At 46.4% G+C, this 14976-nt stretch overlaps 1 protein-coding gene across 1 annotated transcript in view; it reads right to left on the reverse strand.

The window, feature by feature from the left end:
• Window positions 1-14976, reverse strand: part of RERE (arginine-glutamic acid dipeptide repeats) — a gene marked incomplete at both ends in the record, with an annotated part of 256264 nt that overhangs the window by 103438 nt on the left and 137850 nt on the right. Inside the window, 2 exons of the mRNA XM_080691726.1 lie at window positions 9393-9492; window positions 10919-11043. Coding sequence (XP_080547852.1) covers window positions 9393-9492; window positions 10919-11043 — 225 coding nt within the window. The remainder of the gene's footprint in view (window positions 1-9392; window positions 9493-10918; window positions 11044-14976) is intronic.

Raw genomic sequence — 14976 nt, forward strand, 5'->3', positions numbered from 1 at the left:
AGGCTAGACAGCAACAGCAAAACCTCAGCTCTATCCATCTCCCAGAGGCGCTCGCCCAACTCCTATGCATGTGAATCCAGACAGAGCATGCCTGGTGGTCTAAAAGACTTAACTCAAGACAAGCCGCATCAGTACTAAGAAGGAAACGCTGGCACAAACGGCTTTAAACTCCACCTAGGAGTTTAAATGCAGAGCGAGCTACTCCACCACAGGCACAACAACCTTGATCTTGGTTTTAACAAACTGCAGTTGTGCAGACAATATCCCCGTTATTATTATCTTTTTTTGGCGGTACTGGGGATGGAACCCAGAAGGGGAGCCTTCTACCTCCGGGCTACACACGTATATATATTTGGAAACAGGGTCTCTTAAGCCAACTCGGACCTGCACGATCCTCCTGCCTCAGCCTCCCAAGTGTGGGGATTATAAGCGTGCGACACCACGCTCAGCCAGAGTCAATATTTTTGAAGGTATTAATAAAATTAGGGAACAAAGACCAAAGAGAACAGCACGGAAGGCTCCAGATGGGGGCAGTGCTGAGCAAGAGGAGAATGAAATGGTTCTATATGAAAATGGCCAATGTATCAGCCGGGTGTGGTGGCGCACCCAGGTAACCTCAGTACTTGGGAAGAGGATCACAGGTTCACAGCCAGCCTCAGCTACTTAGTGAGGCCCTACCTACTTCAATGTAAAGAATCAAAAAATAGAACTGGGGTACAGCTCAGGTAGAATGCTCCAGGGTTCAATCCTCAGTAACACACACACACACACACACACACACACACACACACACACACACACACGGCTAATACTACAACATAAACAAAACTTGAAAAACCTTACCCTTAGTGAAAGAAGCTACTCACCAAAGCCTAAAATCATGTAGTCCATTTACATGGACTGTCCAGACAGGAAAGTCAACAGAGATTACACTCATGACTGCTAGGGGCTGGGGGAAAGGGAGAAGTAGAGGGCGAGTGCTAAAGGGCAGAGGGTTTCTTTCCAGAGGGATAAAAATGTTCTAAAATTGACTGTGATGTCTGCACAAAACTTGAATACACTAGAAGCCACTAAATGGAACTTACATGGATGAATCATATAGAATTTGAATTATATCTCAGTAAGACTGTTAGATTAAAGAAGCAAAGAGCCGGGCATGGTGGCACGTGCTTGTAGGAGGCTGAGACAGGTCCAAGGCCAGTGGCAGCAACTTAGAGAGACCCCGTTTCAAAATTAAAATGAGAAGAGGGCTGGGGGTATAGTTCAGAGGCAGAATGCCCCTGGGCTCAATCCCCCAGAACCACAGAAAAAAGAAATAAAAGTGGAAAAAGAAATGCTTCAGAGTGGCTCACAAGGACAGCAGAGCTGGGCTGGATGGAGAGCTGCGCCAGGAGCGGAGTGAAAACAACCTCCCTCTCATAAGCACCAAAGCAAAAAGGGTGGGGTGGGGCGGGCGCACAGCCCCGCCGGCCTTCCACAACCGGGACAACCGGGGAGGTGGACGGCAGGCAGGCGCAAGGCCAGCTCAGCAACTGGGTGAGACTCAGCCAGCATTTCAAACAAAAAGTAGGAAGGGCTGGGTGCAGCTAGATGTAGAATAACCCTAGGTTCAACCCCCAGTACCACACACACACACACACACACACACACACACACACGTATTGCTGTCAGGAATTTTAGAAGTGAGTTTAAGAAATTTTGGGCCTAAAGAAAGACACACAGTAAATTTCTTTTTTTTTTTTTTTTTGCCCCCAGTTCTCGGGATTGAACCCAGGGGCATTCTACCTCCGAGATACATCCCCAGTCCTATTTTTTTATTCTTTATTTTGAGATGGTCTCAACAAAACTTATATAAATTTTGTTGCAATGTATATATCATGCTTATGATAAGCTGAAAGGGTCTTGATACCAGGTAGCCTCATTTGTACGGTCTTACCTATCTGCACTAACACAATCATTAGTGATTACAGAATTAAGACAGTAACACCAGCACTTACCAATACTGATCTATGTGAGGCACTATTCTGAAATTTATTGGATTTTCATAAGAAATCACATAGCAATTCAAAAACCCTGAGAAAAACACACACCATCATCCCTTAACCCAAGTCAGCAAGCACTAATCATTCAAGGTCGCCTCCTCTGAACGGAGAAATAGTAAGAGGAGGAGTTCCAGCAGGGCGCCGGGAGTGGGGTGTGGGGAGACCCATCACACGCGCCTCACACCCTCGGCCCCACCTGGGAACTGAGAAACCTCCAGGGCCACGAGGGCCAGCCCCGCTGAGGCAGCCCAGCTCTCAGGCTCAGTGAACCTGGTCTAGATGAACAAACAGAAAACCTCAGACAGAAACTCTGCACCTAAGTTTTTTAGAGTAAAACAGGCAAGCAAGCTGGGTGCGGTAGCACACACCTGTAATCTGTTCCTGGGAGGCTGAGAAAGAAGGATAACAGGTTGGAAGCCAGCTTCAGCTACTTAGTGAGGCCCTCTGCAACTCAGTGAGACGCTGCTTCAAAATGAAAATGACAAAACAGGGGAACGCCCCTGGGTTCAATCCCTAGTACCACCCACACACTCACAAAGAGAAAAGTGATCCTTAGAGTAGGGCTGATGTGCTTGCTCCAAGATGCCAACTTGAAATGTCAGGCCCTGGATGATCCCTATGATACGGACTCGAGCCTGATTTACTTATTATTCAATCTTTCAACAAATATTTAGTATCTCTCTACCCTGTACCGGGTATCAGGGCAGGGCTCAGGGAACAAATATGATTAATATCAATGGTTAACAAGCAGTGGCACTTAAAGATGGTGGGTGAGACAGAGTTAAGCTACAGAGAGCCTTGACTCCTCTGCTGAAGGATATGTGGGTGTGCGTAAATAAGTGAACAAATACACTCTGTGCATATGTCAAAACCTGAGTCCAAATAGCTAACAGCTATTCATATTCCAGGGAATAAAGCTATCTAGGCTGAGGTGAAATCTTTGCTACATAAGTTAAAATTTTACTTACATAATGTATGTACATATGTGTGTATGTGTATATGTTTAATATATATATGTATATGTAACATATATATGTATATATAGGTTGAGTATTGATAAAAAAAGAGGGGAGGAACATAATATATTATTAAGAAAGGGAAGTCAAAAGAAGGTTAGTTTTCTTAGGAAATGGTACAAATACTTGAGCCCAAGGAATAAAATCTAGTATTAGTATAGTTAAAAAAATAAAAGGTTGCTGGGCGTGGTGGGCACACTTGTCATCCCAGCATTCAGGAGGCTGAGACAGGAGGATCGTGGTTTGCGGCCAGCCTCAGCTACTTAGTGAGGCCCTCTGCAACTCAGTGAGACCCTGTTTCAAAATAAAGAATAAAAAACTGAGCAGAGGGTGTAGCTCGGAGGTCAAATGCCCCTGGGTTCCATCCCCAGACCCGCAAAATAAAAAATGAACAAATAAAATAAAATAAAAGGTCAGCAGGAAGTCGGCGTGGTGGTGCATCCTGTTATCAGCACATGTCTTAGCGTCGCTGGCTGGAGGGCGGCGGTGCCAAGTCTCAGGGTAAACGCTGAACAACTGAAATTCCACACGCTGCTTCTGGGAATGGAGCGTAGTGCGCCCACTCTGGCAATCTGTCCGACGGTCTTGAAAAGCTACCGACTCACAAGGAAGCCTGCCGCTCCGCTCCCACCCAAGAGATTGAGAGTATATTCCTTATGAAGATTTACACAGTAGTGTTCGTGACAGCTTCATTCATAACTGCCACAAGCCTGGAAACATCTACAGTGCCCTGATAAGGTAGAATGATGAAAACTTGTGCAAAGAAAAATCCACTCAGTGCATTTCCATAAACAGAAAGGACTTACTGACACAGAAAACAACAAAAACGGAACTCAACAGCATCTGTGAAGGGAGTCACCCCTGAAAGATGACACGCAGTGCCATTCCAGGTGAAGGGCCCTGGGGCCGCAAACTGCTCCACAAAGCAGAGACCAGTCACTGCTTCTCCCGGGAAGGCGGGCAAGGGTCACGCGGCGTGAGCAAGTGGGGGGCGCTCAAGTTTTCTATCCTCATCACCATAGTACGTTCACAGGTACATACATCTGGGGGGACCTCACCAAATTATAGATTTCTAATTCAGAACAGTGTATTCTGCAAAATTATATTCTACCAAGTTGTTCTAAAACATACATGCTAAAAACTACAATTATAAATGATAAAGTCAAATTAAGGCTTTATACTTAGAAATAAGTTCATTCAGCCTGGCATGGTGGCATGCACCTGTAATCCCAATACTTGGGAGGCTGAGACAAGAGGATCACAGGTTTTCAGCCAGCATAGCTAGCTAGCGGGGCCCTTTGCAACTTAGTAAGACCCTGTTTCAAAATAAAATAAAAAAGAGGGCTGGAGGTATAACTCAGAATGCCCTAGATCCAATCCAAAGGAAGGAAGAAGAAAGAAGGAAGAAGGAAGGAAGGAAAGAAGGAAGGAAGGAGTATGGGTGGATTGGCTTGTACAAATGTTATTTTAAAGTTAAAGTATTTTCCATTAGCAACTACAATTTTAAAAAATTATATTAATTAGCAGGACACAGTGGCATGAGACTGAGATGGGGAATCACAGGTTTGAGGTCAACTAAGTTGAGACCCTACTTCAAACTAAAAAATTAAATAGGGCCGAGAGTATAGCTTAGATGCAGTATACCCCTGGGTTCAAGGGCCAGTACCCTCCAACACACACATGCACAATTAAACTATTTATTTAAAGGCATTTACATTTAAATAACCCAATTAAAATGCTCAACAAACTCTAATGTGACCACATAGCAGATTTCATATATTTAAAAGCTTTATATTGCTTCAGGAAATAAACCACTCATAGGTTTATTCTATCATAACAGAAGATTGATAATGCCTAACTTTTTAAAAATATATACTCTAAAAAACAAATACTTCTCACACGACAATGTAATATATCTTTTTAATTTTTTTTTTTTTTTGTAATGGAGATGAAGCCCAGGGGCATTCTACCTCTGAGCAATACCCCCAAGTCCTATTTTTTATTTTTATTTTTTTGTGGTACTGGTGGTGGAACCCAGGGGCTTTCTACCTCTGGGCTATACTCCCAGACCTACTTTTATACTTTATTTGGAAACAGGGTCTCTCTAAGTTGCTGAGAGCCTCACTAAGTAGCTGAGGCTGGCTTTGAACCTGTGCGATCCTCCTGTCTCAGCCTCCCAAGCGCGGGGATTACAAGTGTGCACCAGCACGCTCGGCTATTCTTATTTTGAAACAGGGTCTCATGGAGTTGTGAAGGGTCTCACTAAGTAGCTGAGGCTGACTGCAAACCGCGATCCCCGTCTCAGCCTCCTGAGTGCTAGGATTACAGCACGCACCGCCACGTCTAGCTACTTTTTAATTTTTACTTGACACAGCTCAAATCTGGTACTATAAGGTCATCACAATAAGCCTGAACTTCTCAGGAAAATCTCCCTTCGCTTTGCTTCCCATTAAAGGAGTATGTACGAGCCCAGAGCGGAAGCGCAGAAGCTCCGAGGGCAGGGGCGCAGCACCGGCGGGCCCGCCAGGCCCACTGCGCTCAGAGCGGACCTGCCAGCGATCCTCGGGCTGGCTGGCGCCAGGACCCGGCTTCAAGCGATGGGAAGGCAGCTTCCGAGACGAGGAGCTAAGACCCAAAGCTCTGGCGTGCCGATGAAGCCTTCAGAAGGAACTTGTGGCAAAGGACCACGGGGAACATGGCTGGAATTACTTCTGTACAGAGTGTGTTCTACAGAATCCTTAGAGAGTTTGGAAATAAGAACAGGGATGAAATGCCAGAAATAGCTAACTAATTAAACACAGTAACAGCGTCATTATTCAAGACTCAACTAATTAGCACACGCTAGGCAAGTGCTCTACCAGTGAGCTGCACCCCTGCTACAGCATCTCGTGCAGACCTTGGGAAGCTCGGTCAGGGGACCCGCAGCGGCGCGGATCCCCACGAAGTATGTCTAGCGTTCCTTTCTTCAAAAAATTATTTTAGGATCATTTGGATTAATATGTATAATTGGAATTTTATGTGTAAGCATTATAACTAAAACTGATGGGCAGAGGCTTGTGAGAGACTCAGGCAGCAAAGATTTTTTTCCCAAGGATAAAGTCTGGGCCAAACATTAAGTTCAAACTGACCTTAGTTGGAGCCACTGTATAAGATCGGGTTTGAGTCAGCCTCGTGACGTGAGACAAAGCACACTATGATTGTTTAAATGTCTGGCACCCTGCCCTGAACTCTATAAGAAATAAAACTTTTCCTGTCCTTGGAGATCCTGCCTGCATGGCTATGCCCTTGCTTTTCTCCCAAAAAATAAAGTATAAAAAGTGTAACAAATCTTGAATAAAATGGAGAAGATTGAATCTGATTTCGTGTCACAATTCTTCTCTCATTCGACCTCGGCTCCTCTATCACCAACACACGAACCTCAACTCATGCTAGGGCTGGACCCCGGCACACCCCCAACTGTCACTTTTTAAAATTTTCAGACAGTTTCCCTGGCTGGTCTCAAACTCACAATCCTCCTGGCCTCAGCCTCCAATAGCTGGGATTACAGGTGTGTACCACCATGTCCAGTTCATAAATCTCAGGAGAAAAAAGTTCTTATCAAAGATTTTCTATATGTCACCAATATCTGACATTTAGCTTCCTCTGCTGTAAAATAATCTCAAAGGCCCCTTCTGGCTCTATTCTGGCCCTGTTCTTTTGTGTGTGTGTGTGTGTGTGTGTGTGTGTGTGTGTGTGTGTGTGTGTGTTACTTGGGATGGAACCCAGGGGCTTTCTACTTCCAGACTACACTCCCACACCTATTTTTTTTATATTTCATTTGGAAACAGGGTCTCACTAGGTTGCTGAGAGCCTTAATAAGTAGCTGAGGCTGGCTTCGAACCTGAGTGATCCTCCTGTCTCAGCCTCCCAAGTGCTGGGATTACAAGTGTGCGCCACCACGCAGGGATCTGGCCCTGTTCTTATTCTAGACTCTATCTTATTCTAAGGATTCTGTAGAACATAATTATATTAATATTCGGGGGGGGGGATCTTTATTTAAAGTAAGAAAAAAGGCTAATTATCAAATCAGTGGATAAGTATCCAAGCGTATTTGTGGAAATTGGAAAAAACATTCAGTTATTTAGAACACAGCATACTCTGAGCAAGACCATTCAGCCACAAGACCTAAGAACTAACAAGAACGGCATGGGACGCCCAAACCCTGACTAGAGCAGGAAACCACCACACCACCCGTGTCTCCGTATGTCTCAGCAGCAAGCTGTGTGGTGACAACTGTGCAGCCGCACAGTCCCTAAGAGCGGAAGGAAGGTGATTTTCTTTCCGAGGTTATAAGCTTTGGGGGCTGTCCCCACTCCAACAGTCGCCTGGCCCTTCTGAGCCGTGGACGCATATCTACTTAAAGACTGAACGGAAGAGCTCAAAAAGTTCCTTCCGACTCCAGTGACCTCTCAGGAGGAAGGGGAGGAGAGGTTAAGTTATATTTATTTTAGCATCAGAAGAAGGACCCAGCCTCATGATTAAACAGCCCATGCAAACATACACACCCATATAAGACTTACTATATCAACAATTGACTCCATAAATACTCAATATTACTTCCTTATTTTTTTTTTTTTTTTGCGGAATTGGGGGTGGAACCCAGGGGCATTTTACCTCTGAGCTACACCCCCTGCCCTATTTTTTATTCTGTATTTTGAAACAGGGTCTCACTGAGTTGCAAAGGGCCTCAATAAGTAGCTGAGGCTTTCTGTGAATCCGGATCCTCCTGTCTCAGCCTTCCAAATGCTGGGATTTGCCAGGCGTGGTGACGCACGCTTGTAATCCCCACGCTTGGGAGGCTGAGACAGGAGGATCGCATGGGTTCGAAGCCAGCTCGGCTACTTAGTGAGGCTTTTGGCAACTTAGCGAGACCCTGTTTCCAAATAAAATATTAAAAAAAAAAGGTCTGGGAGTATAGCCTGGAGGTAGAAAGCCTCTGGGTTCCACCCCTAGTACCACCAAAAAAAAGAAAAAAAAAAAATGCTGGGATTACAAGCATGCGTCACCACGCCAGGCTGACTTCCTTAAATTTAATGATTTCCCATTAGCAAGGGTACAGAGAGGAATTATCAGGTAATTTCAAAACACAGTAATTTTCCTCCATGGCGTGTAAGATAGCCCTTAGGGTATATTCTAAGGCTAAAATGAAGTGTTAAAAATAATAATAGAATGAGCCGGGCGTGGTGGCGCACGCTTGTCATCCCAGCACTCGGGAGGCTGAGACCTGGAGGATCGCGGTTCACAGACAGCCTCAGCTACTTGGTGAGGCCCTCTGCAACTCAGTCAGACCCTGTTTCAAAATAAAGAATAAAAATAGGGCAGGGGGTGTAGCTCAGAGGTCAAATGCCCCTGGGTTTCATCCCCAGACCCTCAAAAAAATAATAATAATAGACTGGGTTGTGGTGGCTAATGCCTGTAATCCCTGTACTTGAGAGGCTGAGACAGGAGGATTGCAGGTTCGAGAACAGCCTCAGAAACTGTGATACTCTCAGAACCCTAACAAGACTCTGTTTCAAAATAAACAATTAAAAGAAAGGGGTGAGGATGTAGCTGAGAGGTCGCAGCCCTGGGTCCAATCCCCGGTACTATAATAATACTGACCAGATCTCAGTGACGGCTCTGTTTGTGGTGGTTTGGTGCTGCGATCCCACTACTGTGCGGATATCGCAGGATTCAAGCCGATGAGTGGCTGTGGTGGTGTGCTAAGCAACAAACTCAGAAAGGGTAGGCTCGCTTACTACAGTTTACTTTTCATGTTTTAGGGATTGATATTTTTACAACTTAACTTGTTTTGAATCTTGTGAAACTTCTAAATGGACCCAAAGTAAACTCTGTAAAAAACAAGTTTATCCAAAAAAGTCCAACCGTTTATCTACCCCTCCATGTACTTTGTGGTGAATAAAGTCAGATGCATGGCTTCCGGGATCACATCCTGAGTGTGGCCTTCAACAGTGACCTCATTTCTCCTAGCTGAATTTCTTGTGTCTGAAAGGCGGTCCTAGCAGCACCTACGCAGGGTGCTGGAGGGCACCTCAGATCATGTGTGCCCGGCAGGGTTCGGCTCATGAGATCGCAGGCGGTGTCAGCACTGGCAGCTCCACAATCCTGGGCACAGACGCAGAGTTGGCAATGAAGCTGCCCATACCGCGCTGCGGGCCTGCGGCCACAGAGCCCAAGGGCTAGGAACACGTTCGCCTTCCCAGCCCGGCAACCAGCACAGAACTCGCTGGTGCCCGCACACTTCATGCTTGTCGCGGTCCCTGCCTCGTGCCCAGGGCGGCCTCACAAGACTCACTGTGTTCAGGGCGTTGAGAGTGGTGTCATCTCGAGACGCTGCAACACAGCCGTCCTCTGTGGAGCCTCCGTCACACATCCCTGCGAATGCCGCCATGCTCCTGGGAGGAAGCAAGGGGTGTCCTTGTTGGCGGATAGTAACAACATAGTATTATCAGCATCATTTTTGGGGGGTGGTACTGGGAATTGAACGAGGGGCCTTCTACCCCTGAGTTACACTCAGCCCTTTTTACTGCTTTTTTGAAACGGTCTCGCTAGGTAGCGGAGAGCCTCATGAACTGCGGAGGCTGGCCTCACCCCCGAGGTCCTCCTGTCAGCCTGTGCACCAACCGGCTCGGTACACATCAGAACTCTCGATTTTCAGAGTATAGTTTCAGGCCAGACCATGGCAAGCCAGCGTTCTCAACCCTGCCCGCTCTTGTCACACTCCTGCGGGAACAGAAATGGCACTTCCAGTTGTTATCCCCTGCGTTATTAGTACTAAGATTCCAGGCTCGAGGGTATGGGCGTTTAAATCTGTTTGCCACACTACTCCGCCAAGTCGCAATCTTTTGGAGAACAATCTCCGTATGTACAATTATGGTGTGCTCATTTAACTTTTTTAAGTCTCAGAAATCGTAAAGCTAACTCCTCTGGAACTTGATTCCCCTTTGCTATCTACCAACTACCTTTAAGTGAAAGTCAGAGATTTAGCAAACAAAACTCTCGAGCAGCCACCGGTCTGCTCACCCCGAAAGGCGGCACCACGCCCTGCCGGCGGGAGCTCCGGCGCTGCAGCCAGCCTTGAGCCCCGCAGATGGAGGGCGGCTCCCCTACACACTCTGACTGCTCGAGAGACGGACTGCACTCCCCTGGGCACCCTCGGCCTCGCATGTAGCAAGCTCTGCAGGACCGTCACAATGCAATGTTCTTACACGGGCGAGCACTGATGTGTCAGCCCTGGGTCAGCACTCACGAAGAGCCACAAGCAGAGAGAGTATGAAACCGCCGATGGACGGTGTGATGGGTGAAGGACTCCCCTGCTCCACTAGAGGGAGAGGTGCCAACAATCGCGAGATGCTCTCCTGAAGAACTCCAAATCTAGTAACTCTACCCTGCCAAACCACTGTTATGGTAAGAAGGTCTGGCCACTGATTACAGTATAGCAAAACTAAAGCCAAAAGCTGCCAGTGATATAAATGCGATTTGAGGGGAAAAGGCGTTTGGGGCTCCTAATAGTTCAGATGTCTCAAGAAAGCAGGATGGGCCGGGCGTGGTGCGCACGCTTGTCATCCCAGCCTTCGGGAGGCGGAGACAGGAGGATCCTGGTTTGAGGAGAGACTCAGTGACGTAGTGAGGCCCTTTGCAACTCGGGGAGACCCTGTTTCAAAATAATAAAAAATAGGGCAGGGGGTGCAGCGCGGAGGTAGAATGCCCCTGGGCTCCATCCCCAATACCATAAAAAAAAAAGAAAAGAGAAAAAGAAAAAAGAAAAAGAAAAAGAAAAAGAAAAAAAGGAAAGGAAGCAGGTGGGCCGAGTCCTCTTACCTAGCTGCCCTCAAGTACATGAGGAGGTCACAGTCATTAACACCGGGCATCCAGACCAGCTCCTCATGCTGGGTCACAGGATCACCGTCTGGAGAGGGAAATGGTTGCAGATCTGGAAGTTTGGCCTGTAAGACAGGAAGAAGCCACCATCGAGTGTGTCAGGGAGCTGTCCGGTGGGACGCTCAGGAGCACATGCAGTGGGTATTCAGCGTCCTTCTTCCGGCAGCCGGAAGATAAGAGCAAAGCCACGAGTCACAAACTGACCCGCAGCCCTGGGGCCTTCTCCAGTCTGAGCCCGTGCCAGCGCAACCAGGGAGCGAGCCGATGAGCAACGTGAAAACAGTGGGAAAGAGGCGACAGTCACTCGATGAAGAAGTGAATCGCCAAACCTCTCCAACACACGCTTGACACATGCAAACAGCGAAACATCGCCTAAGGATGTCTGCTCTAGGGGAGTGACGCGAGCTACCCTATTAGGCTAGTGTTGCTCTCAAGGAAGTCAGCGGCAGCATCAATCGTGGTCCACATCAAAGAGACGAGTTATTAAAAGTCACATTCAAGAGCTGAATGGACTGTGATGACAGACACGGTGGCTGTGGGAAGGGGCAGTGCTGAGGAAAGAACAAGGAAGAACCCCTGCCCAATTTATTTTATTCTTTATTTTGCAACATGGTCTCACTGAGTTGCAAAGGGCCTCACTAAGTAGCTAAGTCTGCCCACGAACCTCAACCCTCCGGTCTCAGCCTCCCAAATGCTGGGATTACAAGCGTGCCCACCACACCCAGCTGAGAACCCCATTTTTAAAAGCTTCATTAAACAAAACACCACGTCCCGGATGGCAGCAGCTTAGGATGCGTGTGGCAGGGGCTCCTGTGTCAGACATCAGGCCAGGAGCTGAGGAGTGAACTGTGCCACGTGACACAGAACAGAGCTGCCCCGTCCAGGGGAGCTGTCCTTCAGGAACAGGAGCCAGGGTCTGTGCACCCAAACTGCTTTCCAAAAATTTTTAAAATAAAAAAAAAGGCAGGCGTGGTGGCACACACTTGTAATCCCCGCCCTTGGAAGGCTGAGACAGGAGGATCGCACAGGTTCGAAGCCAGCTTCAGCTACTGAGTGAGGCTCTCAGGAACTTAGTGAGACCCTGTTTCCAAATAAAGTATAAAATAGGTCTGGGAGTGTAGCCCGGAGGTAGAAAAGACCCTGGTTCTACCTCCAGTAAACCCCCCCAAAATGAATAAAAGTAAATCAACTCCAGAAACCTTCACTTTATGTGAGACCCAGGCTGCCTAGTGCTGGGTCTGACATTCATGGTTTGCCCCCTCTCTCTGATGCGAGGCATTAAACCCCAGACTGTGCTCCCAGCACTTTTTATTTTTTATTTTGAAACAGGATCAGCCGGGCGTGGTGGCGCATGCTTGTAATCCCAGCATTCGGGAAGCTGAGACAGGAGGATCGCGGTTCGCGGACAGCCTCAGCTACTTAGTGAGGCCCTCTGCAACTCAGTGAGACCCTGTTTCAAAATAAAAAGCAACAACAACAACAAAACGGCAGGGAGTGTAGCTTGGAGGTAGAATACCCCTGTGTTCCATCACCAGACCCACAGATAGATAGATAGATAGATAGATAGATAGATAGATAGATAGAAAGAAAGAAAGAGGAAGGAAAGAGAGAGAAAGAGAGAGAGAGAGAGAAAGAAAGAAAGAAGGAAAGAAAGAAAGAAAGTCTCACTGTTTTGCTATCTCCACTGGCCTTGAGCCTGCAATCTTCCTCTCTCAACCTCCCAAGTCCTGATCTTACAGGTATTGTTGTAAAAACAATTATGTTGCAAAATACAATATCAGTAGGCCACATGGATTTCAATCTCTGCTTTACATGCTGTCCTAGACACTTCTAAGTGCTCTTCTTTGACATGGCATTGACTTTTATAACATTTACTTGGGTGCCAAAATTAGTTGTTTAATATGTGCTGAAAATACTGAACTAATATTATTTTATTTATTTATTTATTTATTTATTTATTTATTTATTTAATGTGTGTGGTACTGGGGTGGAACCCAGAGGCTTTCTACCTCTGGGCTATACTCCCAGACCTATTCTATACTTTATTTGGAAACAGGGCCTCACTAAGTTGCTGAGAGCCTCACTCAGTAGTTGAGGCTGGCTTCGGACCTGTGCGATCCTCCTGTCCCAAGCGCTGGGATTATAAGCTTGCGCCACCATGACCGGCTCTGAACTAATATTAATAGACAATAAATATTGCTATCAAAAGGTCTTTGACATTAATATTATACTGAGCTCTGCTTCCCCAGTACCAAGTACAGTACCTGGTATAGTAGCTCTCCAATGCCGGTTTGTTAAATTAATTTAAAAGGACTATTGTAAAGTTGGGCATGGTGGCCCACATTTGTAATCCAGTACTTGAGAGGCTGAGACCCGAGGATTGGGGTTTGCAGCCAGCCTCAGCTACTTAGTGAGGCCTTCTGCAACTTAGTGAGACCCTCTTTCAAAATAAAGGATGGCTGAGCTGGGCATGATGGCGCATCCTCGTAATCCCCGCACTTGGGAGGCGGAGACAAGAGGATCGCGCAGGTTCGAAGCCAGCCTCACTGGCGTAAGAGACCCTGTTTCCAAATAAAAATACAAAAAATAGGTGTCTGGGAGTATAGCCCGGAGGTACAAGGGTTTCTAGGAACCCCAGTACCACCAAAAATAAAATAAAATAAAATAAAATAAAATAAAGGATGGCTAGACAACTCTAAAGCAAATGACAAAAATGCACCTATGTGTATTAAACTGGTTCTGCTTGAGTAACTCTAAACGCACTAATTTGCCTAAGGGCTCAGCCCCTGGGCATGCTGTAAGGATAAAGATGTAATAGTGCACTGATTTCAAAGGGCTAGAGGCTCAGCTCGGGAGGAAAGTGTGTGGTTTTCATGTTCCAAACCCTGGGTTCAATTACCAGCACCAAAAAAAGGGAACCTCTTCTAATCTAATCCTGCCAGGTTGCACATGTTTGTAATCCCAGTACTTGAGAGGCTGAGACAGGAGGACCACAGGTTTGCGGCCAGCCTGAGCTACTTAGTGAGGCCATCTGTAACTTAAGTGAGACCTTGTTTCTAAATAAAGAGTAAAAAAACAGGGCTGGAGATATAGCTCAGAGGTAGAATGCCCTTGGGTTCCATTCCCAGTGGGAAAAAAAATAATAAATCAATAAATTTGATCCTTAGCACGATTTCCCTTTCCAGAACCAAAACAAAGAACATGTTTCCTATTGTTTGTAAGCAGTGTGAGTATTGTTATTCCAAGGGTATTTATTATGGTAGGAGGGATTGAGCCCTGGGGCCTCCTACCTTTGAGCTATACCCCCAAGCCCCATTTTATTTTTATTTTGAAACAGTCTCACTAGGTTGATGAGAGTTTCACTACTTGCTGAGGCTGTCCTCGAACCTGTGATTCTCCTATCTCAGCCTCCCAATTACTGGGATTAGAGGCATGCACCTCCATACCAGTATTCCAAGGTGTTTTGTTTTGTTTTGTTGATGATACTGGGGTTCTGGGAAACCCTTCTACCTCTGGGCTACACTCCCAGACCTATTTTTTTTATATTTTTATTTGGAAACAAAGTCTCTTAAACCAGCAAGGTTGGCTTTGAACCTGCGAGATCCTGTCTCTGCCTCCCAAGCGCAGGGATTACAAGCACCATGCCCTTCTCCAAGGGGTTTTAAAGTGTGTGTGTGTGTGTGTGTGTGTGTGTGTGTGTGTGTGTGTGTGTAAAGGGATACATGCAAATAATGCCAGTGGCTTTAAAATGGGACTTGAAGCCAGGCATGTTGGCACACACTTGTCATCCCAGCATTCAGGAGGCTGAGACAGGAGGGTCGTGGTTCACGGACAGCCTCAGCTACTTAGTGAGGCCCTCCACAACTTAGCTAGACCATGTTTCAAACTAAAGAATAAAAAATAGGGCAGGGATGTAGCTCGGAGGTCAAATTATCCCTGGGTTCCATCCCAGACCTGAAATAAATAAATAAATAAATAAATAAATAAATAAATAAATA

This window comes from Muscardinus avellanarius (assembly GCF_963383645.1).
Source record: "Muscardinus avellanarius genome assembly, chromosome: 3".
Taxonomy (NCBI): Eukaryota; Metazoa; Chordata; class Mammalia; order Rodentia; family Gliridae; genus Muscardinus; species Muscardinus avellanarius.